Raw genomic sequence first — 26,973 nt, forward strand, 5'->3', positions numbered from 1 at the left:
ATAAAGAAATAACCGATAAACCACACATTCCACAAATATATTTTACTTGAATCAAGTTTCGAATGTAACAAACAGTTTTGGAAAAAGATAATTTAGAAAAATAACGCCGACATCGTAACCGATAACCGAGATAGGATTAAACGGACTGAATTTTCCATTTCTTTCTTTTTCTTTTTTCAAGCATCGAACGAATCAACCGTTGAGAACAAATTCTGTCAGATCTCGAAAGAGAAAAGGAAAAAAGTAAAGCGGTCTCTTTGGAGATCGATCTCGTCCTTGATCTCGTGCCAGGACGCAGGACACGTGTACGATATGGAAGTCAGCCTCGAGTCACGAGAACTCGAAAGCCGATCGTATCTTCCTCGGCTGTCATCCTTTCTCTTTCGATCATCGAGCAGCCCCTCGACTCGACCCCACTCGATTCGCGATTCGACAATAATCGGAATAATTTCGACCACGGTTTCCACGTGCTTTTCCACCGAACTCTACCTCTGATATTTCTATTAATTTCGAGACGTCGGTTAATAACGGCTCCATCCCCGATTTGTCCCGCCGGGGAAAATGTTTTTCTGCTTCATTGGAATCGATATTCTCAACTAAAGCAGCGAATATTGATTCGAATCACGTATGCTTCCCCCTCCCTCCTCTGGGAATATTCGTTCTATGCTTCTTGAAAATTGGGGAAAGGTTTATCAGACACGATTATTAATTCGTAATTAGTAGTTTGGTCTGTGTTTCTTCCTTTTTCTTTTCACGATGCGAATATTCTTGGATTTTTTTTATTCTTCGTCCAGAGGATACCAAGACTCGTTCGAACCTTTCGACGAGCGATAATAAAATTTATCTGTGATCGTTAAAAGGAGTAAATCCGTGGAGCGATTTTAAGAAGAATGTTTGGAAAATTGGATGCCAGAATGGGGAACGAGACAGATTTATGAAAGAGCGGAGGCATCTTCTGGTGGAAGTTGTCTCGGTCACGTCTTAGTTTTGCTTAATCACGAATTTTAATGGATGCGTCTTAACTATCTTAGTTAGAGTAACAAGTAAGAGAAAATATATAACTTGGAAGATAAATCAGCCACGTTGATTTAACTTACCATTTTGCAAGATATATCATTCAACGCGAACGATAAATCATAAGCAAAATGATTCTCCTTTATTCTCGTTTTTTTTAACTGGTACGAAAAATTTTGTTACGAAGAATTTTCTTTAAAATATATCAGATTGCGTGATAATTTTACACGATCTAATTTCTACACAATTCTTTTCTCCTTTTTTTACACAATTGTTCGTTCAACTGATTAAGTGCAATGCGATCGTCTTTTCTTTCGCACGCATCGCTCAAATTGCAAAATTGTGCAGAAGAAAATATACCGATTTGAAAGAAAAAAAAAAAAGAAGAAAGAATTACAATTCAAAATTAGAATATTTCGAGCTAAACGCGCAATACTATTAAATTAAATTCCTCCAGTTTGAAAAACAAACTCCCAAACGTAATAATTTCCTTTCTAACATTCTTTTAAAAATCTATAAGCATCTCATGGTAAATCTCGTGATCACATTGCGTCACGCATTGAAATACAGAGGAGGACGGGTTGTGCAACGCGGAGAGACGAGTTGCCAGAGACCGGAGGGGCATCGTGGACGGTGAGAAATCGCGTTGTGAAAATGTCGAAAAGGGGGGGAGGATCGAAATGGGAAAGGACGAAAAGGCGTGGAGAAAAAGTGTGATCGGTTTCGATGGCAGAATTACAAAAAACCACGCCAAAGTTGGCCGATAAATCGGGCCCAAGGGGGGAAAATTGGAGCCAAGATCGAGAAACAATATTCCGAGCCACGTTCGGAGAGAATAAAATTGGAAGGAAGGCGAAGAAGATTTTAATTCTCACGATTTAATTCGTAACGCGATCGTAACGCAACGAATTATTACGATCGTTCCGGGATGGAGATGAACTTTTTAAACTTTACAAGCTACTCGAAATAGAATCTCCATAAAGGAGGCTACAATAGAGCAGGGCGTTTTGAAAAAGTTGCCAAGAGTTCGAGCATAAATAAAAATTGTTCAAACTTCTTCTAATAAAAAAAAATAATAATAAAATGAAATAAAATAAAATAAAAGCAGGGAACCAGGATTCTATAAATATACGTATATACAGACCGATTAACTTTTGCAAACTTATCCCCGCCTCCAATTCTTGAAACTGTAACACAGCCCAAACTTTTCGAGACACGCTTTAAATATCTTCTGACCGAAACTTGTACAAATTGAAATAAAACCGAACAACCAACATATTTAAACCTTAAAATTTATAATCTAACAATCTGATTCCAAAAATATCGAGAATCGAAGCTAAAGAAAAAGAGGGAGAAAGAGAGAAAAAGAGAGAGAGCATTAACTTAGATTATTTCAAACAAAATTTCTCTCCCTCCTTAAAATTCTTAATTCCTCTTCCATTTCTCTTCGATTTCCATCGATCACACCCGCGTACGATTGATTTCAATCACACAGAGGCGGGAAAGAAGCGGGTTAAGGGTTGGTTGCTTCCACTCGAGAGGAACGAAAAAAAAGAAAAGAGAAAGAAAAACCGCTCGAATTGGTCTCTAATTGGAGATCCCGAAGCGTTAAGGAGGACAGGGCGGAAGGAGGACACGAGTCATTAACGGTTCACGAAATAATTCCCCTCCCCTCCTCCCCACGATATCTCAGACCCGGTGCAATAACGATACCAAGTGCACTCGGAAGCTTGTGCTTGCATCTGCAGATAGGAGGTTCTTAATGGTTGAAGAAAGAACCCCCCTTCCCCTCTTCGACGGGGGAATTAGAGCTTGTCGTATAATCGGCCCCTCTCGTCCAGGCAACATCGATATCTCGGCGACCGCGATTTCGTTAATTTCGCGAAACGAGAGGAAGTACGTATATCGAGAAGTATATAAAGAAAGTTTTCAAAGTTTCTTTTTTTAACGCGAATAACGTATCCGTCGAGAGATGTTTTGTTCGGAACGAGTTTGGAAGAAATTGAAGAAATATGTTTCTAATAATAACAAGGACAACGGAATTTTGTGTACGTAGATTGAATCGAGGGTCGATACTTTTTTAATGAATCAACACGATGAATTTGACACGCGATATTATTAATCGGTTTTTTTTAAAGTAAAAAATAAGTAATTACCGCGCTACGAAAATATCCGATACAACGATTTTTATATTTCGTAAGAGATTCTTATTTTCTTTTTTTCTTTTTTCTTTTTGAGTTCTTGAACGAAACCTGCCAATATCCCAGCGATAATAAGAAATAAACGAAAAGAAGAGGGACGGTTGTTTTTAAAGAAACAGGGAATGGGAAAATATCGATGGGGAAGAAAAACCGATTGGAAAGAAACGCATGGAATTAATTTTTCGTGGAGAGGTTATTCTAGAGGGGGTGGGGACGAGAGTTCGAAAATTGAATCATTACGCATTAAATGATCTCCATTTGGGAATTTTCCAAATAATTCAATCTCCCCGTGACCCATCTATCGATGTTCAAACAACCGCGTTAAGACGATACAAAAAAATATTGAAATTTTATTACTTTCTTCTAAAATGAATTTTTCGAATTCCAATTAAATATCTTCGAGCGCAAATAATACCGAGAGAACTGTTTATTTCCGAATTTGAGAAATAAAAATTCCCGCGAAATATTCGTTCTCTCTTTTTACTTTGTAAAAATAAATAAAATATCGCGCACGTGTAGTGTTCCACGCAAAAGAAGAAGTCGAAAATTTCGTTTGGAACACTACGTAATATAAACTTGATATACGATAACGCATTTAACACTGAAACTTATCGAATTTCCGAACTTTTTACTTTCCTTTTTTTATGTATTAACAAAAATAAGTTTAACGTACGAATATTTTATTTAATCATCGAACAGTACCACTCCTATTGATTGGAACGCATCGACGAAATGCTGGAAATCGTACTACGCAGCAAATAAATCGCACACGCGAGAAATATATATACGTCTTAACGCTACGACGACCGAGAGTACAATAACACCTCGCGCCACGATTATCGAATAATATATTCGGGAGGGGGAAATTCGACGTCGACTCGAAACGGGAAGGACGTGTAATAAGAAATATTTTCATTCTCGAGCATAACATCGATGATCGAGAGAGATAAATATACGAATTGTAAACATTGTGCGTATCGAGCAAGAGGACGTGTTTACGCTTTTACGTCTCATTGAAATGTTATTTAAATCGACGGCGTAGTAATTCGTTATTATATTAATTGTAGTAATTAATTATCGTGCATTTTTTGAGGTAAAAAATTAAAAAAATAAAAAAAATTAAAAAAATAAAAAAAATAAAAAAATAAAAATCTGTTCAAATTCTGGAAACAGATTACAATTTTACTTTCGCATTAAAGAAAAATAAAGAAAAATAAAGAAAAATAAAAAAAATAAAAAAATAAAAATCCGTTCAACGGAAACAGATTACAATTTTAGTACACTGGAATGTACGGCTTCCGGATGCGGAGGAGGAAGACGAAGGAAGACTTAGAAAGGAGCAAGAACGATGTAAGAATCTCTCTCTTTCTCGTGGCGAATACAAATTTCTCTCCTTATCGAGATATATATATATATATATATATGAAGCAACGTCCCACGAGAATTCAAAGAGAATATCGAAACGCGAATTCGTGGACGGGCCTCGAAAAGCTTTATCGTTCCTTTTTCCACGTCGTTTCGGGATAACACGAGATTTCTCGATACGTAAACCCGTCCATTGGATTTTTCAAAGACACCCATGGAAATCTCTGGAAATCGAAGATCTTCTTCTTTTTTGGATCTGATTCGAGCAACTATTTTCCCTTGCTGGGTTTTATTATTTTATATCTATCGTTTTATGCCACTGTGATTCGAACGAGATCACAGATTCTTTTTGTTCTTCCTCGTTGATTCGAATATCTTTGATTTTTCTCGCATTTTGCAAATATATTTTTCTGATTTCTTTCCTTCTTGCTATCTTTTCTTTTATTCCCCCGCAAATTTGCAAAATAATTTAAATGTTAAAAAGAAAACGTGTGTAATTTGACAATTAAGAGATAATTGTTGACAATTCAAAATTTCTAATTGGTTAACGGCTGTGCGACGATCTCTACTTTGTCTCTATCAAAATTTCCTACAAATTTATCAAAGTATCTTGAAAAATATATACTTTAATCAGTTACTCGAATAATCTTAAATACGCAAAGTTTTAATTTAAGAAAAGAACTTTTCACTCCAAAGATAACTCCAAAATAATAGTATTTTCATATTTATCTTTTGCATAATATATTCTTGCTTGTTTGGACAATTAAATTATTTTTGAATCGATCGATCGAGCAACGGGTTCTAGATTTCAATGAAAAATAATATCTCGACAATACTGCAGCACAGGAATGATCCCACATTCACTTCATTTTCCGTATCCCCCGTTTCATAAAGCGTAGCTTTTGAAGTTTGATATAATTTAAGCGGGTTTTCTGGAAATTTAATATCGTCCGATATTGGAGAGGCGGCATAGGAAGAGATAATTATGACGAAAATGGGGCGCCACGAGGATCTCCTGGAGTAGATTCACGCGCGAAATGAGATTTCGACCTTAAAACTGGCCCACGTGGCTTCTGTATCGCGTGTTTTGCACAGCTCCACCCACATCGCTCGCACGTGGTAAGAACCTCGTATCAACTAACATAAATTATCTTCTAAAGATTTTTATCTTTAGGAAGAAAGAGAGAGAGAGAGGAAGTAGAGATTTGTTTCTTCCTTCGAATAATTCTACAACTTTCTATCTTTTTTCTAACCTCTAATCATTCGTTAAATATTTGCACGTCTGCAAATAGAAAATACACGACGAAAGATGATTTTCTCTCCATATTAATCATTGTGAGTTGCGTTACGTCCATTGCAATATCGTTGAAAAAGGAATAAAAAAAAGAAAATACGTTAAATGTATAACATACTGCATCAAAATCGTACAATCAAAACTGATTTTCTTCCGTACAACAAAAATTAAAGATTACGAAACGATACATTTAGATATCGAATAAAAATAGGGGACAAATTTCGAGTAAATAAGCAACGTTTTAAAAAGAAAAAAAGAAATATATTGGATAAAAACTCTGCCAAAACCTCTCAATCTTTTTTCTACCTCGATGGCAGTAACATTCCACGCGTTTCACCCAACTTTTATTATCCCATTCGGTTTCCATCGGTGGAAATTCTTTATTCGACCGTGGGGCCCCCTCGTAAAATTATCCAGAAGGTGTGCGGTTTCGTAGTGAAATTCCGATCAAAGTGTCTGGGCGCGGGAAACAGGAAAATGGAAAATGGGCCACGCTGATGAGGCGAGAGCAAGAATCGTTCGAGATGGATAATGACGTTCCTTTTTTAATTGGAACGTTCGCGGTTAGTCTCGTTGTTGTACGTACGAAAAGTACAGCACATTTGATATTTTGCGTACGAGTGAAAGGTAGTATTCGAAATTTTGATTACTACGTTAATATCAGAATTATTAATAGGTATCCTGTATCTAAAATATATAATGCGCTGGATGATTGAAAGTTGAAGTGCAGCAATTATGAATGTAATTGGATATACGTGATTATACGTGAATATCCAAATAGAAACTAAAAGGTTGTAATTTTGACGAAGCCACTTATTGGATCCTTCTGGATCAATCTTATTAATTTTGCGTGTTATAATTATTATTTTGCAATACGAACAAAATAAATGCGAACAAATTTAGTCGACGAAGGTACAAATTTCAATTTTAAATAAACGGATATACGTCCCAGGCAATTAGAAAAATAATGCATTTTCCGAAAAATATAAAGTTTGTATACAAAGTTTTTGTCTAATAAAAATTTCGTGCAACAAAGAATAAAAAAGAGAATACATTTGTTACATCCGTTGAATTTATAGAATTTTAAATATTTTATTCCTTCAGCCAAAAACCGATTTATAAATGATTTTGTTTTTCGAAAGGAAAGGGTTAAAAAGTATACATATTTTTTTTTTAATAAAAAAAAAAACACAGAGTTGGATTTCATAGTTGGGTGACGAGTAACACGTTAACCAAACTGACCTGGTATCCCTATTACACTTGCATATAGCACAGCCTCGTTGAAGTTGATTGATATTGCACACGGTTTATGCAAATTCCCTTAAAACGAGGTTCACATGTTCAAGGTTGAATCGCAAAATGGGATCGCGGGGATCCGATCGAGATAAATCCCGAGGTTGAATTCGTTACGAAATATGACCTGTTGTCGAGTTATACAGGAATATTTGTGCCCGTGTTTTCGCGATTGGAAACATAAAAATTATACATTTTTCATTTTTTCGACGATGCTTGTCCAATACAATTTTGGATTCAATTGTTTCGATATTTCAATATAGATATAAATATCACGTTAAATCGATCAACGACACGTGTAGGATATGGTTTTTAAAATTGGTTTTTGAAGGGTACAATCGCAAGATTGTTCGTTATTATTATATTTCGGTCTCATTTTTCTAGAATCTTTTACAGATGCGGATGGAATTTTATTTGTTATCGCGTTCCATTTCAAAATTACTTGTCAAAAACAAAATTGAATATTTCCGTACGAAAAATAAATTATTAAAATCGCCAAAAATCTACGTTACACAACGGAAAATAATTTCAGTTTATCTTTCCCTCCCCTGGGATGGCAACTAAGTCGAGATTGTCAACAATCCTCGAAAGATATATAGCACAGATCGATTTTCACGGGGATATTTCGTGTCGAAGCCACCGTTCTCGATCGATGGAGAGAGAAAGAGAGAGAGAGGGGAGGGAGAGAGAAACGACAAAGGCCACGGATAGAGCCCCTCTCCTCGACCGAGTTTATTTAACGTCACTTCCACGAGCTCTCCTCTCCAACAGTTGCGGAGATTCACCGTCTTCCAAAACATTTAATTTGACGTTTTCAGCTTGGAAAACTGCTTTCAACCCGGGAAGAATTTCTGCAAAGGAAGTAACGTTGGCTCTCCCATTGCTTAAAACGCAAGTAATCCACGATGATGAATCCGCGTGGGGTGGAGGGGACAATCGCGAACGAAAGAAGGAAATTTCTTATTTCTTTATTTTCTTGCCTCCACTCAAGAAGACACTCTTCTTGATCTACTTGATACTTTCGCGTTAATATTTAATTAAACTTCTCTCGCGTGGAAAATAATAACGTGTATATATATAAAAGCTTGCCAACAGAAAATTTCATCAAAACGATTATTTTTGTTTATCGATAATTTGTTTCGAATCAATTGATCGAAAAGGAAAACATTTGAAGAGATTCAAATTCTATAAGTAGAAATATATATATAAATTCATTTTCCAGAACAAACGATCCAATTAATATAAATAACAACAAGCATTTGGCCGAATTATATTTTCAACGCACCGTTCTATAAATTTACGAGGAAGCAGTGGTTAATCACGAACAATATAGAAAGTCAGCCCTGTCGAGGAAAGGTAATAACTACCCCTTTCGAGGATGTGGTGGTGGTGGAGGAAGGGGCGAAGGACAGAATCGAATCGATCCGAGTTATTGTGCTCTGCGGCATGTATTGTGGGTGGAGAACAATCGCGGACAAACCGTGAAGACGACCGTGATGGAACTAATTGATGCGCGTAATTGAGGATTCGCCGCGAGGAGGAGGAGGAGGACGTGTCGTCAGGACGAGGGTTGCTTTTCGTTTCGTTCGAAGAAGAAGAAGAAGAGAAAGAAGAGGGACACGTGCGCCATTGTTCGAGATCGTTGAACGCGAGGAATCGAAAATTTAAACGGGTGGATGGGAAAAGGGTCGAAAGAACGAACGATGGCGCGAAGATGCAAAGTAGGGATGATGTAGGCTGATAGCGATGAAGTAGGCTGTTGGAAAGTGGATCGAGGTTTGATATCTTATTTAAATGTGGGTACGAAGTTGAATTAGGGTCGTCAGTAATCTTGTTAAGAGACTAATTGGTTTATAAATTAGTCCTTCTATTCGAATTGTTAAATTTTCTTTATATCAAATTGAAAACAGAAAATCTGACGAATTATCGTTTCTGATTCTTTTTTTGTGAACCGAAGAGACGCGAATGAAAAATATTCAAAAATCGTATAATCAGAGAAAGGAAACGATGTATTTATTCGTGTCTCTGATTAATTGTAATTGTAATTTACTCGAGAAAAATTATAACTCTTCTCTAATCCACATTTCTTTCTTCACCGAAGGATTAATCCATCATTATCCACGAGGAAAGGTCGAAGGAAGAATACGTTTTCTTGTGGGTGGTGGTTTTGCGCGAGTTTCCAACGAATGCGTTTTCGACGAAGAAACGAAGAGAGGGTAGAAAGTAGAAATCGGGTGAAAAAGAGCGGACTGGCTCTCTGGAGGGAAACGGAAGACTCAGTAGGGTGGCTGCCGCTGACTTGGGAGGGGAATAAGAGAAAGAGAGGAGACTTAACGGAGGAGAAATTACAAAAGAAAACGGGTTCAGAAGGCGGGGAATGAAGTTTTCGAGAAAAAGCTGAGGGCAAAGTGAGTGGAGAGGAGAGTCGAGATCAAGGGAAAGGGGAGGGGATACAAAGAAGGTGAAAAGGAAGTTGTAAGAATAAAAGGCAGGAAAAACTGGATGAAAAGCAAGGTGTTGAAGGATTATGCTTTCTTTTTTTTTTTTTTAACTAAGTGGAAAACTAATAGGTCATGGCAAAATGGAACTAATTAGCGCCGTATACTTTTGGTCAAAGGAGATATATATATATATATATACCAGGAAAAAGAGGGAGGAAAAAAAAACATCTAGATTCATCAGTTTTTCTGAAAATTCCAACTTCATTAACTGGAATATTTCTCTTTTCCTTGGATTATTTATTTCTTTACCAACTTTGTTTCTTGTTTACCATGAATTTTTAATAGCCGGAACGGAAGATTTTAAGGTTTTCCACTTTGGGGTTGGGATAAAAAGTTGTTAAATAGGTAAATTATATCCAGAAAACTTTGATAAAAATTATACTTCAAGTTCGAGATTCTTCTGAAAAAATAAATCTCTCAAATGGGAAAAAATATTAATCGATCCTTCGCACCCAAGTTTCAAGTTCCAAAAAAATAGAACTGGAAATAATCATTGAAACATCCTTCTTCGACTGAAATGATATTTGAAGATTATAACAAATCCACACAATAAATATCTATAGAAATTCCATCGTACTATATCTCGACAATTGGAATCGAATCAGGAAGAAGAAGAAAAAAAACAAAAAAAAGAAAAATGAACATGCGTAGGCCTCCATTTTCTAGCGATCCACGCGATCAAGATCTATGTATCTTTATCGAATCAAACGAAACGAATTCAACCAAATTTCATTCTTTCCACGTACACACACACACACACGCATAGTGTCGATACCATGTCGTATAAACGCACACGTTCCTTTCTGTACCACGTGCAACTGTGTCAAGTGCCTTTCACGTTTTTTCCCCTCTGACGTGTCGCGACATAATGCGAGCCTTTCCTCGATTCTTGGCAGGCCTCTTAAAAATCCTTTTTTTCCCCTCTTCCTTTTATTTTTTTCGCGAATATAAATTCGATAGACGGGTTTTCGTTTTCTTTTTTTTTTTTTTTTTTTATAAAGAGCAAATTGAATTTATGTGTCGTGGCAAATAAGAGGTTGGCGAAAGAGCGAGAACTCACCGGTGACTGGAGCTTCGATATCGATCATAGTCTTCTCGGAGCGGAGGAGGGCGGCTCCATCGGTGACTATGCGAAGAGCCGCCGCCTCGTCGATCCTACCTTCGAGAATAAAGTGTTGCTTGAGGACTTCCGGCCGCGGCCGGTCCGTCCGCGGGTCGAACACCTCGGCCACTGTAAGTTTGTGCGACGGCGGAAAGAGCACATCTGTGAACAATGAACAACAATATATAATAATTGTCCCAACGATAAACGCTTCCATTGTTCGTTAAAGATGATTTGCATTTTTGTGTAATTAAGTATGGAAAGGGAGAGGATAGTTCGTTTTTATCGTTATAGAAAACGTATGTATTTTTTAGAATGTTTTTCTTCTCGAAAAGAAAAAACTTGATTATTGCTATCAATTTTCCAGATGAAGAAAAGAAAAATAGGAACACATCCGTAAATTTCGTATCTCGAGATCAGCGACGAAGTCACGTTTCACGTCATCCAACGCAATTTCCGGGAAAAAGCTCCAATCATCTTTCTAACGCGTAATCGTTCGAAAGTTTGGAACCGATAAAGAATTCCAAATTAAAAGAAAAAGAAAAAAAATTATTTATTTATTCAAAAAAAATGATTACAAAATATAAAAGTCGTTTAATAATTTTTTTACCCTCCCCAAAGCAATTATCCATAAATATATTCCACACTTTTTTAAAGTAACTGTCAATAAAGATTATTTCTCGGCTTTTATTAGAGATTACTCCCCCTTCCCCTCGATTACGCGCGTAAATTACCAGCCTAAAATCAACTATGATTCGATCTTGTATATTATACTTTCTGCTCACCGCGTGTTTCTCGCCCGCGATAATTAACTATTGATAAATATTGATCGTGGCGCCATCGTAAGCGCCAATGTAATCAAGAACGATCACCGCTGTTATCTTTTCCAATTAATGCTACGCATACATTTCGTTCGCGGCCTCTCTTTCTTCGGGGATGATTTATAGCTCGGTTGCCCTTATCGTCGCCCATTATAAATTGCCGTTTTGTCGGTTTCAAAGAGGGAAGACAAACCATCGGTGGCACATTGTAATCCCGCTTTTCCATCGATACCATCGCCGCGTTTTCAACCGTAGAGATAAATCGACGCCGTTCACCCCTTTACCCCTAGCATCGCGACACGAATTTTTACGACAAGATATTCGAAAACTTTTCCATGGGAATATTTGAAATATATTTTTTTTTCTCGACGAAGATTACAATAGAGTTATTTAAATTATATAATATTTGTATACGAAACTTTTCTCCGATACGTGGAGGGATTTATAATAGATGTTCAAAGTTTTCGACAGAAACTTTCTATAGAGATTCTTTCTTCGACTATCGATATGAGTCAGGAATTATCAATGTTATAGGAGTTCGATTTCTAATTCCTGTATAATTATTCGATGCATAAATTTGCACAGCATCGAAATTCCACAGATTTGTGAAATCAATAGAGAGAACTTGAGTCCAGTTCAAAAAAGAAACAAATATTCTACCGTTCGTATTCCAGTTTGCGTAACCAACAACGCGAAGGGGTGGTTGGAAAATGATTCATCCTCGAAACAAATTACCTGGCCTACATCTCTCCGGCACCACCCTCGCCCTTCCACACTTTGTCTTCGAAATTTTTTCATCGTCCACGATATTTAGCTTCAGGGTGTTCTTATTCTCATCCTCGTTCGAAACTTTCGATTCGTTCGGCGACTCTTTCATCGTCGCGTATTTCTGCTTGAACAATATCCTGTTGAGGAACGAGTGAAAACTGTTTCGTCTTTCGCAAGGTTTCATCGAGCCGACGTCTTCGAAAACGTCGTCGTCGCACTCTTTCACGCACGAATCGGTTCCCTTCGACGACTTTTCGTTCGAATCCGTGGTAATAACAATTTTCGAAGAGGGTTTGTCGTTGGACGACGCTTGATCAGCAGGAGGGGTGAAGTAAAGGCTGTCGGAGAGGGAGCCAAACTCGCCGATTTCAACCCTCTCCTCCCTCTTATCCTCCTCCCTCCTGTTGTCCGCATCGACCGCGCAAGAAGACGGGATCCTTTCGGGTCTCTGAATCGTGTCGTAAACATCGTCAAGATCCAAGGACAGATTATCGGAATTGACGCTGTTCGAGTCCATGGTGCACTTGGTCGAATCGGGCAAACTTTCCTGCTCGTCCTCCTCCCTCAAATTCAATTGAAATTTCCTCGTTTTATCGCTTTTCCTCCCCAAAACGTCCACGGAATCTGTCGACGACGTGGATCTCGATGATTCCCTCCTCGAACATTTGGCGAGATCATCGGACGAACCATCTTCCTCCTCTTCTTGTTCCTCCTCCTTCTCTTCCTCCTCTTCCTCCTCCTCTTCCTCCTCCTCCTTCTCCTTTAAAAATTTGGCCGATGTATCGCTCCTCGCCAGATCCTCGGACACATTGCTCGAGATCTCGTTCACCAGGGACACGGATCTCTCCAATTTCCTGATATAATCCTCGGAGAGAAAGTCGTCGCTTATGAATAGGCTGGCGTTCAAAACGTCCGACTCGGAGAAAGTCCTCCTCTTCCTGGATTCCTCGTTTATCGGCGTCGAGGAGGACTCGTTGCCGTACTCGCTCAAGCTACGCCACTTCCGCCTCCCCGTTGACTTCATCTCCTCCTTCGACGCGTCTTCTTCCTTCTCCGCCAACCTCTCCCCACCCTCAACCGACGCAAAAATCTCATCCGGATATTCCTTCTCCTCGCCCTCTCCCTTATCGTCCCTCGTCGTCCTTTCGCCCGAATAATCAACGCTCCTCTTCCCAACATCGCCCCCTTTCGAAAGATCGTTGGGATCCCTGTTCTCCTCCTCCTCCTCCTTCCATTCTTCCCGCTTGTTGAACTTCAAAGACAACCGGGTACGAAAATACGCGGAGCAATCGTGAACGGACTCATCATCGCCCATCTTCTCCTCCTCGCTCGTGGTTCGCGCATCTCCACTCTCGTCACCGACCACCGCTTCCTCCTTCTCGACGTCTCGCTTGTCGCCCTCTCTGCTCCTCTCCCCCTCCGACCCAAACGTGGAGGTGGTCCGATCGGGGAGGACCGGTGCACGGGAATCGTCGCACAGCACCTCCTCCAACTGGCCCTGGCTCGTGTCTATGGTGCGCATGTAACTGTCGTATATCAACTCCCTCTGCTCGCACGTGATCGCATCCGCGAAACTGATGTCCACGGCCTGCCTGAAAATATCCGCCCCCACCAAATCTCGCTTGTCCAACGCGTTATTGACCGGGCTCGCGCTGTCCATCCTGCTCCTCAACATCCACTTGTTGCACTTGACGAAAACGGAGAACACCTCGGATACCTCGCGCAGGCTGTACTCGAGGAACAGCGCGGCCGAGTCCCCCTCCTGTTGAAACTTCTCCAATTCGGACGAGCTGTCTATCTCTGAGCAGGGCGAGCCCTTCGTCACGTGGACGGAAGCGTCCGAGACCACGCTTCGAGTCTTCGGGCTGAGGATCGAGTCGGGTTGATGGTGCTGCTGCTGGTGCTCGGAGATCGCCACCTCCTCGACAGGGATGGCCTGGTCGGCCCTCTCCACCTCCAGATCCCACTCCATCCTCTGGCGACGTTGATGCTCCGCGGTGAGCATCGTCGCCAACAATTTGTTGTCCACCGCGATGTGCTTGTTGGACGAGCTTCTCCCGGGGCTCTGCAAACGTTTCGCCCCGAAACGTATCTCTATCGCTTTTTTCAGCTTCCTCAACCCCAGCTCTTGGCCGTCCTCGGCGAAGGAGGAGGAGGGCAGGTTCTCCGCCATCGCTCTGCCGTCCGGGGACGCCTTGGCGGGGGTGGGGAAGGGAGCTCTTGGCAACTTGTTGTGGGGCCTCGGTGTCTCCAGTGCGAGGATCTTGATCCTTTCTATCAGCTCTTCTATGCTTGGGTTTAGGTCGACGTCGCTCGACGGGGTTAGGGAGTTGCGATTCGGGTTCTCTCGATCCGAGCTCGTTCCAGGCTCGGAGGGGTCTGGAACGTTGGGCTGCGATTCGCACCGACCCTCGGACATGATGCTCTTTCCTTGCCTACTTCTATTCCCCCGATCACCGCGGTGGAAATCCGCGACACGGCACTTGGATTTATCCGATGGAACGGCCACGGGTTGAATGAGAGGAGTGCGATAACAGCGGAGCTCGTCCTCGTCCCAACGGATCCTTGACGCGCACGTTCGAGAACGGAAACACAGAGTTTTCCTTCCGTCGAGGTCGTACACTGAGCGAAGCGTATACACGATCGATCCAAGTACACGATTCGGAAGAAGCGCGACGAACAACAGAGCACGACGAGATTAATTTCGCGATGAAACTTAGTTTTGGTTGATCCGTTAAATAAATAACGGTTGATGATCCGTTAAAACGGATCGGGCATCGATGTTTAACCGAACTTGGGTTTGGCAATGGGTTTCATGTGAATCGGTGTTTCGACCGGCCAATCGGAATTCCTTGTTCTTGTTGTCGCCGTTATGCGATTGGACGTCGATAATTTCATCGGTTTCGTTTTCATTGGTTGGAAAGCTTTATTTCTATTAGACGATATATATATATATATATATATATAAAATAAGTTGATCGTATGCGTTGTCTATGCTTCTTAGATAATCTTGATCGCTGGTTTCTTGGAAAATTTGTCGGAAATCATGGATTCGTTAATAAAGAATGGAGTAAATATATTTCATTTTTATTAGAGTATAATTATTTTTACGAATAAATATAATCATTATCCATTCAAAACTGCAATATCAAACGATCATTCCCCAGAATGAGAGAAATCAGGAGTTCGTGTAGAAACGTCGTAAATAGTTTATTAAAAAAAAAAAAAAAATTATCATAATCCATTGTCAAACAAATCATCATTTTTCATCGCACCAACATCTCACGCAATTGGCAAAGAATCTTTCTGAGAAAAATCTACTTAACATATACTTCTCGTTTGTGCATCGTTAACTTCATCGTGACAATTTCATTATTAGTCGGAATCGAAGAACAATTTTCAACAAATTCCATAGTTAAAAATATCCTACCCAATATTTTATTCATTTTAATTTCAATGTGTATCTTGCAACATTCGAAGTTCCATCCTTCGTCTTCCCTCTCGAAGAAAATTAGAAAAGCTTGTACAAACAGATCTTTTAAGAAATAATCTTAATTCATTCTAAAAGAAGACGAAATTTCAAATTTCACACTTCTAGATACGATATTTTTACTATGAAAAACGGAATGTTAAATTTGCCTGACTAAATCACGCGCGCTTATAAATATTCCTCTTTCTGATTAAACTGTCTTATCTATCATCTTTCTACTTTTCAATTTTATTTTATCGAAATAAATCTGAAGTTCGTACATCTTTCCAAGTAAAAATTAAAAAGATTTTCCAAAGATTCGAAAAACATTCCAATCTATAAAAAAAGAAAAAGAAAAAGATAAAACTTCAGATCTCTCGAACGAGGAATTCCATTCGAATTCTAGATACGACACTTTAACTTAACAGAAACACCAAGAATCTGATAAATCAAATCAGATGCGTGACGCGTATAAATACTGTCCACCCCCTCTTTCATTAAAATATCCCATCTACCATCATTTTTCCAAGTATATCGAAATAATTTGAAGTTCCACGCATCCCTAGCCTCCTAAGTAAAATTAAAATCTTCTAAAGATCGAGAAACGTTGGAGAAGGGAAAAGGAAAAAGAAAATGATAAAACTTCATATCTCTCAAACGAAGCTCGAAAATGGTAGATGAGAATATTTTAACTTTAAGAAAGAGACGGAATATAATTTTTGACTAGTGCTTGAGCAACGATACATTATTTTACACCTCTCCACCGATTATTTTTTCCCGCGCTACCAAAGAGAAAAGGATTTCTTGTTTATCACGATTTTACAGTGTTTACATCTCGTTAAATCTCGTCTCTCTAGCATGATTGCGGGAAAACAGAAAAAAGAAAGAAAAAAAAGAAGAAAAAAATGGAATTAGAATACAATTTTGCTCGCGTCTCGTGTCTGTGAGTTAAATTCTTGAGCAGTTTGTTTCCTCTTCGATGGTCCTCCTCTTCCCAGATCGTGCAAAATTTACGTAACGTCTTTCTATCTTTAATCTTTAATCCTCTTCCAGCTTCCTTCTAGTTCGATACCAAGTTGCTATTGATATCGAGATCGCTTTTCGTGGAATCTGTGAAGCGAAGATGTATATATTTTTTTTCTTTTTTGTTTTTTAATCGAACGAAGATTCAGGAGGGAAGGAAATGTTTGCGGTAGGATGATCTCGAAAAATTTTCAATTTTCAACGATGATTCGATAAATCGATTATCAAAAGCTGTGCGAAACATTCATCGAAATTGAAATAGTAACGAGACAAGGAGATTTACATTTACGGTTTTTTCGAAGATATCTCAATTACGATACAAAAATCTGGCCACAAAATTTATATCCCCTTCCCAATCACACCAACTTTATCATACAATAAACTGGACAGATAATGATTGATTAATATACAACTCCAAAATAAAATCGCATTTATCCAAAGTTACTTCATTCAACAACGATACAAGAATAATTTAACCTCAAAATCCACGTCTTCTTTCATAACCCGAACACTAACCTCCTCGTACGAGGAATTAAATACATTGATTACCATTAAAATCAAACTACAATGAAATTACTACATTAATCCCACATCGTATAACATAACCACATTAAAAACATATCCAATCAATACCATTCTATTTCACGAGGAACAACAATACATATCGAGACGCAATAATGAAACCTAACCTAAAAATCCACATCTCCACGCATCTATGTATCATAGGATGGAACAGACACTAGTACTAAAAAACTATAATAAATAAAATGAAATAACCCATCGAAGCGACTTGGTCAGGGAACTGTTCCCGTTTCCTCAATTCCAGCTTCCTCATCAATCTGCCCATCACGGTGATCTTGCACCTGAACCTCGCCCCTTTCTCCTCCTGGCAGTCGTTCTTATCGAAGAACGCTTTGATAGTGGAGAATCGTCCAATGCTCGACTCCTGCGACACTCCACTCCTGTTCTTCGTTTCCGTGTTGCTCTTGTTTGAAAAAGTGTTTCTCGAGACCTTGTGCAAGCTCTGGCGGACAGCCGTGTACAGGTTATCGCTTCGATCGACGACCATAGGGTCCAAGGTTTTCCACAATTTTCGACACTTGGTCTCCCCTCGCTCCTCCTCCATCTCGGGACTTTTCCTCGCCGATTTTTGCTCGCACGGCATTGACATGATTTCGTGTATGGTTTCGCCGGATTTTTGATGTTAATGATCGTGGGATGGTTTGATGCACTGCCACGTACACAAGTCGAGTGTGAGAAGAAGCGTGTTGTGATCGATCGATCGATTCCCGTGGTGTTGGTCCCCGTTTATCGTAGCTTGTTGTTAATTGGTGTAGATGGACGTAGTCGAATTGTAATTGGATGATTCGGTGATAATTGATTGGTTCTCTCTCTCCCTCGTCGTGGTTCATTTATTTGTAATTGAACTATATCTGTTTATTTTATCTCGTTATATCTGTTGTATTTATATTGTTAAATTGATGATATAATCTTTAATGAGGAGTGATTTATGTAGATGTTGCGAAGAATTAAGAAGGAAAATTATTTTTAAGAATATTTATAGAGAGTAAATCACAGTTTGTTTTTACAATATTTTGAAAAAGAAATTTACGCGGAGAAATTCGGTCGAACATGGAAATCATCCTTTAAAATTGACCAACTTTTTTATTTTTCTCCCCGCGAGAAGGAAATCTCGATAAAGGAAGAAGAAACTTCTCAGGATTGGAATGGTATATATATATATGGCGTGGTCTCGAGAGATTTGGCCATCCGTTTCTGCCAAAAAATTTGATAAGATGCGAGGGAAGATACGTAAAATCCATCCAAATGTTCCTGCATTTAATCTTTAACTATCATAGAATATCTGGGAGACTTAATTTTATCCCTTTTTAGCGATGATTTACGATCTTCTCATATGCCATTTTTCTTCTCACATTTATTCTTATTGGTTTTATTTTTATTTACAATTTATACATTTTACATACAAATATTTGTTCATACAGTTTTATCCGCAATGAAAATAAAGTTTAATTTTGTCTTGCTCTTCTTTTTATCAAGAATATTCAGAAAATTATTAACAATTATTATACTAATACATTAATCTTATAATTAAAAGAAAAAGAACGTATAAATAGAATAGTTAGAAAGAATTCTGCAATTGTTTAAAACAAGCTTCGATTTCTTCTTTTATTAATGTACAAAACAAGAACATCTATTTTTGAAATATCTTTTATTTAATCACACAAGTTTCAACTTCACTCGCATAATGGTTAAAGATTAATCGATTCTGCATTTCGAAATATCGTGGAAACGATATTCTCTCTTATTATTTTCGAAAACGATCGCGTCTCACGAATAGAACGAATCGAAACTTTTTGGTGAATCGTTTCATCTCTTTGAAAAGGAATTTCCGGCGCAAAAGGAACAACCGGTTTCTCGCACGATTCAAACATATTTCCGCAGAAGTTATTTCATAGATGTAATTTCTCCACTGGATTCGACCGGGAGAGGAATTTTCAAGAGTTGTGCAGAGAGTTTGGGCGTGTTTCGAGCTATATTGAATTTAAATTTCTCGCGGATGCTTCGATCGATTCGTTTCTTTCGACGCGAACAAAACTCGAACAACAGGGGTGTTATCGAGAAAATGATAAGAAAGTTTGCAGAAATGAACTTGGAAAGCGTCATTAATCGTTGATGTCTTTTTTTTTTAAATGAGCTTGAATAAGTGATGAATATTCAATTTTTAGATTCAAGAAACTTTGATTAAACTTTGAAATAAGATCCAACAACACTGTTTTATTTTGATATTCTCTATAAAAGTTTCGAAAAAAAATTGTAGGAAAGAAACGTTAGATTTATACGCACGTTAAAATGTATTTCGTAGATTTTTTCTCGATAGATAAATTATGTGCATTTCAAGTTTATTTTGTAATAATTATATAGCGTATAAAAATGGATTACAATAATTTACAAATTGTTTATAATACAATATTACACGAGTAAAAATAAATATTATTGTTACTAGAAATTTGTGTGTTTCGTTTTCTCCCGGAATTTTTATCGGAACAACAGAAATAGAATTGAAAAAATTAGTAAAATTGGCTCGATGTTCAATTTTTAATTCGCGTATTTCTTTTCTCGTAATTTAGATTCGTTGTTTCTACGGGAAAATTATATAATTCTCGAGATTCTATATATTATACAATTTTCTCGTGAAAGAACAAAATTTTCGCGATTTCTTTAATTATTTTTTGTTTTATCAGTTTGACGGACCGCAGCCTCTTGAAACATGCCTGTGCTCCAAAATCTTCGATCCTCTGATTTATTCTAAAGAATTAGTAAAGAATATTTATTTACATATTATTTCTTATCGTATGATTATACAATTTTCATTGGTACACTCTAATATCCCGTTACCTGTATTTTCCATAAATTTTAAAATAAACGAAATTACTTCACTTTGATTGTTTTTTTTTTTAATTCGTTAACAATCATGGAATTCTTTTCCGACAATTACGATATAAGTGTCCGAATAACGAATTAAAATGGGTAAAAACTCGCGAAAATTATTATTTCCAACAGTCTAATTCTTCTATCTCACCATTTAGTCTGATATCCAATAATATATCATTTTTCCACAGTGTAAACTTTCGTTCGTACGAATTCCAACGTGTCACACCAACATTGCTCGAGGCTTTCGTCCGATCGATACATAGTTTACGAATGTATACAATAAAAGTCACAGAAAAACTTGTTTTCGAACAGAAATATAACAGGCAAAATAGAATTCCTGTTAAAATGATTATACCTGGAACCGAGTCGGTCAAAAAACATAACATTTGTCGCGACTGATGATTGTTTTGAAATCGATCCAACCGTTCAATTATTATTTTCGATAAAATATCGAATGTGAATTTCCATGCAAATGCAATGGGATAAAATACACCTGCCTCTCCTTTCGTATCGTGCAACGTTAAAAAAGGAACAGATATTAGCGATACACGAGGAACAGATGCGAACAGATGAATATTTGTACGCATAATTTTACGAGATTTTCTTTATAACTACAACCTATTCGTATCGTGCAAAAAGAACTCTTTAAGAAAGCCTTTTCTGTTGCAATATTATCGAACCGCTTCTTATCGTTAGTAAACTCTTTTCGCGAAAGAAAGACAAGGATTTTGTAAATACCGAAAAAATTTGGTTACAAAATTGCAGTAAATCTCGGTTTTCCACTCGGTTCGCCCAGATCATGGACGTCGAGATCCAAACAAGCGTGCATAACTATAAACAGAGTGAGCCCCGAAAACCGAGATCCCCGAGGCAAAACTCGCGTAATCCAGCAGACAGAATCCAGGGAAACGCGATACCCTGTCGGCCATCTGGCCTGCTCCATCAATCCTTTCCATCTTGCGACCATACGCGGACGAAGTAGTGATATCACTGTCATTAATCTATCTCGAACCTTCGCCTAATTCACCTCTACCACACAATATCTTAATTATCACACCCAATCGATACGCTCTTCCATCCTTCCCTCGAAAAAGCCACAAGATCCAACGGAAACGCGCGTTTGAAAACGGAGGAAGACGAGCCTGAAACCCCGACCTAATCTTCAGTGAAAATTGATACGACACTACACTTTTCTCGAAAACGAAACGAGGCGATATCTAGGTGGAAACGGAAGAAAGAGGCGGAGACAGAGTTTGGGGAAAATTGTGGGCGAGAGAGAGAGAGACGGGGAGAAGGGACGAAACGGAAACGGGATCTTCGTGACGAAGTTTCTCGCGTGGCTGCCAAAAGGCGCGTATAAATAGGCCCGGCTGACAAAAACAAGTCGCCGCGTCATGTTGCGCGGACATAAAAGTTTTTAATCGGCCCAGCTAACACGCGTTTACGACCTTTCTCGATGTTCATCTCCCCGCCACCAGTTTTCGATCGGATCGAGAATATCCACGAATTACCGAGAACGTAACGCGAGGGTGGAATTTCAATGGCTCGATTTAATTTGGGGGTCGGATTGAATTTTTGTTTTCTCCCCCTTGTGCTCGATAATGGGATACGACTAATGAGAAATTAAATTAAAAAGGAATTCCACGATGTTAGAGTGCACAATGATGCGTTTCGTAATAATAATTTGGAAAGTTCCTTACCTACGGTAATATTCAAAGATTCGTGTGATATAACGCGACCAATGATAATTTCTCCCTCGACCATAATTCTTGACAATTTTTTAAACGCTTTCCACTTAATAAAACTTCGATCTTCGAACGCGAGTAGACGGTTGAACTGTGTTAAACGGTGATCTCGTTTCATTTTGCTCCTTTTCCTCTACGATATCCTTTATCTGAAAGAATCTCTCCCTTAAAAAAAAAAGAATTCTAAAGAATGATTTTAATTTATTTAATTTACCTTGTTAATTATCCGCGAGGCTATTTGTTTAAATAACGGATCACTTATCACGGCCTTGATCACGGAGAAGATATTCGTGTTCTCGTCCGGCGGCATCGTTCGACAGAGCTTGTCTATCGCTATTATCACGACGACACGTGTTCACCTTATGGTGGATCCGGTGCACTCTGAGCGGAAGTCGGTGCCACGGTGCCTTCCTCGCCTCGTTTCGAAGATGGCGGTCGAAAACGCGCGATATTTCAATCATCAATTCGTCCATCTCCCACTTTTACTGGCAATCGAACGAGGATTCAGATCGAACCAATCGGGATCCACTTTCTTCGAAGGTGATTTATACGATTGGAGGATTTTGTTTAAATTTTCGGATGATATACGACGATTTAATCGGGGAAGAGAAGATTCGGTATGTTTATAATTTTTTTTAACCTAATTTATTTATTATTAGTAGGGCAAACGTTTTATTTTTTTCTTATACCGCTTCTTGGAAATTTGAAAAAATTTCGTTTGTCAAAGTTTATGGAAAATATGAATTTTTTTCAACGAACGAATTACTTTTTCTTGAACATTCAAAATTATTCAATATTGGAGATATATTATAAAAATATTGTTAAAACGGGATTGATAATATATCGTGTATGTCGAATAATTTGATAATCCTTCTATGTAATATATTTACGTTTATAATTCGAATTAAAATTAAATCTCTCGCAAATAATGCGCATTTAAATTGCGTATCAATTATCTCGCGATAATATTGCACAATAAGATCTTGATGATACGAAAACTGGGTTAAAAAAAATTTTACACAACGAAAGAGTAGACGCATTATTAAATTCCACGATCAAGCAACGGTTATAACGGTTATAACGTTATTTTAAAATATATAAAGAGCGAATTAATGTATTCGCAATTAAACGATTTATTTGTCACGTCACGAAATAAATTATTTATTTAATCGCCATTGTTATTTGTCGTTTGATTCTTAATGAAAATAATTGCTTTCTCAATATGCAGCTCATTATTATCATTATTATACTAAATTTCTCCCTAACACTATTACGACGATTATTACACCACGTCCATTATTCAATATTTATCCCGCGCATCGAGACCGCAGTTAAAAAATAAATATTACCTCCTCGAATCGATCGATCAAACATATTTGCGAGGAGGATCGATTAATTTATCGAACAAGTAAAAACGTGTGTTTACGTTTCCTTTTCCCTTTTTCCCGAATTCCGACATTTCCGTCGTTTCGTTAAATAAAGAATTTCACGGATGTAAGATGAAAAGAAGGTTAATCATCGTGTATCGCGGCGCAAGCTTTGTCACCCGTGTGCCGCGTTCGCAACAAGCGAAACGGAAACGAGAAATCTACCAATTACGGCGGACAACCTTTCGCAGATTGAAATCAACGAATCGCGATGCTCGTCGCCCCCCCTCGCCCATATCTCGTCGATACTTGATTAGAACTCGGTGGCCAGTATCGTTGAATCGACGTTACGCTTTGCTTGTAACGGTTCCAAGGCCTTTTTTGCTCGTGTATACGGCCAAACGTTTGGAAATAATATTTACACGTGTAATTCTTAGAAATTTTCGCCTTTGTCCTCGATCGCCTATCGCCAGCTCGACCAATCTATTCCCAAAACAAATTTCGCTTTAGAGGAAAAATTTATTCTTTTATATCATATCGCGAATATGTCGGTTAATTCGAATAATTTTCAAATTGCAAAAACTTTTCTCCGCTCCCCAAAAAATAAAGGGTTGGAGAAGATTAAGAAGGAAAAAAAGAGAAAAAAATTTTCTTTCAGCCGGGATTAAATAATTCCTCGAGTATCCGTATGAAAAGATACTCGAACTTCTCAAAGATAATTTCACATCAAAGCGTGAATGAAGAAACCGATGCGCGAAGAAAGCAAGATCCTCCGTGAAAAGAGAAACAGGCTGGTTGGAGCAAAAACTTCTTTCTGACGATGCAACGGGAGAGTTATACACGCGAGAAGCAAACACCGTGATCGGGAACAGTGTACACGCTTCATTCGCGCGGCCTCATCGGTGCAGAGGAAGGAGAAAAGAAAGGAAAAGAGAGAAAAAGAAAAAAGGAAAAAGAAAAAAAGGAAAAAAAATGTCAATTGCGTTTATCATTCGCGAGTCCCACGATAATAAAAAGGCCACACGCGTATTCACACGTGTATCTTGAAAGATACACTTAATACAGAGTGTCTCTTTTATCGAAATAAAATGAGATATTAAGCTTCATAAGAGGAAAAGATATATTTTCGTCTATTTAATTTAGAATCGTTAAGATGATCGAATAATTTTTACTCTGATAAAATTTGATATCGGATTTCCAATCGATCATATCGAATAATATTATATTTTTAATCATCTTATCCGTTAATCGATGTAGCTTTTATATTCTACAAAAAAATATTAAACTATTTATCTCGAAGAATACATCGATAATTTAGGAGATACTTGCGAAGACTTTTTTAAAACAACAACGATTCGTTCCTAATTAATGAAGAATCAAAGCCGACCTTCACACGGAATAATTATTATATTATTCTCCTTCTATAAAGAAACTATAAAGAGATTATTTCCTTTTCAAAAAAAATTTCTTTCCTCGGAAAGATATTTTAAATGAAAGAAGCGGCAACAAGCAACGCGTGCGACCAAGTATACGAAGTATATCGAGGACGAAGAAACGAATTTCAATCGTGATACTACTACTACTACTACTCTCCGTTGACATTTTCTCGAAGAGTTGTTGGGGCGTGCGTGCTCGATCGTGTCGCACGATAAATAACAAAGAGCGCCAAAACCAGTCCCGCGACCTACTTGTCGATCTTAAGCAGGATGAAATTGCAGCCAATATTAATAATTAAGCAACCTGTCGGCTGGACGACCGAACCGTTCCAATGTTTCTCCTCGAATAACGTCTCCTTGTCGATTGATACTTTCACCGTGTGTATATATATATATATACACACAATCGTGTATACGATCCGTTTTAATTAAATGTATATCGATATTGCGTATCGCAACCTCTTGAGACAACTTTCCAAAGATTATATATATATTTTTACTTGCTATTTTTTTTATCCACCTTTGAAAAATTTTCTTACATAATTCTGAGATAAGGGATATTTATAAATACGAGGAAATAAAAATGAATCGAAGGAAGGCGATAAAACGAAACCGTGCATCCTATCCTCGCCCTTAACCACCCCTCTCGAGGTGAAACTGAGAAGCGTGAGGGTGGGAGGTGGGGGAGAAGGAGCGATTTATACATTTATCGAGCGGACAGTGATACCCAGGTCGAGAAGGAATACGTAAATAAAAGACGACGAGGAGGATATGTAGGTCAGGGGATGAAAAGTAACGAGTCAGACTGGATGGACATGAATGAATGAACTCGGAGAGGCGGCAGAGTCGCGAGGGAGAAACGTAAGAAAAACGGTGGACAAAAGGGGAAGACAACGGTGAAACCGTGGACAAGGGATGGAAGGGAAAGGAGGAGGGAAGAGGGGAGGAGGGTGCGCGTGGAAAATAGGTCAGAGAGGAGGGAAAATAAAAAAAAAAAAAAAAAAGAAAAAAGAAAAAAAAGCAGCAGAGCGCGTTAAGAGCCCGAGTTGTTCGCTGAAACATCATAGAGCGATATGGAGTGAGGAGGGAAATGCGGGTTTCTTACCCTTAGAACCGGTTTCCGCGGGGGTGGAAAAATATGGCCGCGATTAAACGCGCTCGTGTTTCAAGCTTGTTAACGGGGATGCGGTAATTTCAAAGCGAAATTTTTACGATAGTTTTCGGAGAGGAATTATGTGTGTGTGTGTGTGTGTTTTCTTTTTACATTTTTCGAATTAATGTTTTATTATATTATAGGAATTTTCTCGGTGAGAAGAAAATATTTATTTTTGAGAAGGAAGGGGGTGAATTTTGTGAGGAATCAAAAATTTTGCAAAAGTTTTTCTCGAAATCAATAAATTCGTAAGTTCAATCAATGGAGAAAGTAATTACAACGAACAAAATATAAACTTTCCTCGTATTTTTGGGGGGTAATTATTAACATTTTGCTATTTGCGTTTTGCTTTGATGTTAAACAGCAACGAGGTAAATATTTGAATAAGAAAATTAATGAAACTTTCCAAAGTAATTATTTTTCGGAAGGTAAAGAAGATAATTAATTACGTTGAAAAAGAAAGTTATAATCTATATGTGTATATTTAAAATAATATCACGTGGATCACAGTGTCTTTCGGGTGCTAACTTCGGCGCTAAAGTTAGGGCTATACTAGCGCGACTAGAAATACATACAATCCACCCGGTGCTCAAGTATACAATAATAAACGGAGTTGCAAAACAAGCACATACGATTCCAAAAATTCACTTCGGTAATCAAAAGAAAACGCGCATCACGTGCTCGAGAAATAAAAATATCTATACAATGCCGGATTCGAGAGCTAAGCCACAAACCTATCGAAAATCAAAGGATCCCAAAAATCTCGATACTTCGCGTCCAACTTTTATTCACCGACACGAAACAATCGCGGCAACTTTTACGCGTAGAATTGCAATGCGCGAAGCTCCAAAAAATTATTTCTAAAAAAAAAAAAAAAATACACGTCAAAAATGAAGCAACCTCTGCAATCTCGCCGACAAACGAAGCTCCAAAAAGGTGAAGGCAGAGGGAATCCGGTCAAAGGCGAA

The 26,973-nt window shown here is 38.2% G+C and overlaps 2 protein-coding genes across 5 annotated transcripts in view; both read right to left on the reverse strand.

Annotated features, from left to right (window-relative positions):
* Positions 1 to 26,973, reverse strand: part of LOC107999907 (serine/threonine-protein phosphatase 2B catalytic subunit 2) — a 165,271-nt gene that overhangs the window by 89,356 nt on the left and 48,942 nt on the right. The window contains exons 1-2 of one of the 4 annotated variants that reach the window (XM_062073667.1): positions 12,327 to 15,137; positions 10,729 to 10,932 (exon numbers count right to left, since the gene is read on the reverse strand). In XM_062073667.1, the coding sequence (XP_061929651.1) occupies positions 10,729 to 10,932; positions 12,327 to 14,778 (2,656 nt within the window). In that variant the 5' untranslated portion in view covers positions 14,779 to 15,137. Of the gene's footprint in view, positions 1 to 10,728; positions 10,933 to 12,326; positions 15,138 to 26,973 lie in introns of those variants that run through there. The other 3 variants (XM_062073668.1, XM_062073669.1, XM_062073670.1) reach the window with 3 other exon arrangements.
* LOC107999964 (uncharacterized) lies at positions 15,545 to 18,163 on the reverse strand. Its single transcript, XM_017060041.3, has 2 exons — positions 17,629 to 18,163; positions 15,545 to 16,938 (listed from the first exon to the last, which is right to left on the reverse strand). The coding sequence occupies exons 1-2, from the start codon at positions 18,020 to 18,022 to the stop codon at positions 16,889 to 16,891; spliced, it is 444 nt and encodes a 147-aa protein (XP_016915530.1). The 5' UTR covers positions 18,023 to 18,163; the 3' UTR covers positions 15,545 to 16,888.

Source organism: Apis cerana, linkage group LG4 (assembly GCF_029169275.1).
Source record: "Apis cerana isolate GH-2021 linkage group LG4, AcerK_1.0, whole genome shotgun sequence".
Taxonomy (NCBI): Eukaryota; Metazoa; Arthropoda; class Insecta; order Hymenoptera; family Apidae; genus Apis; species Apis cerana.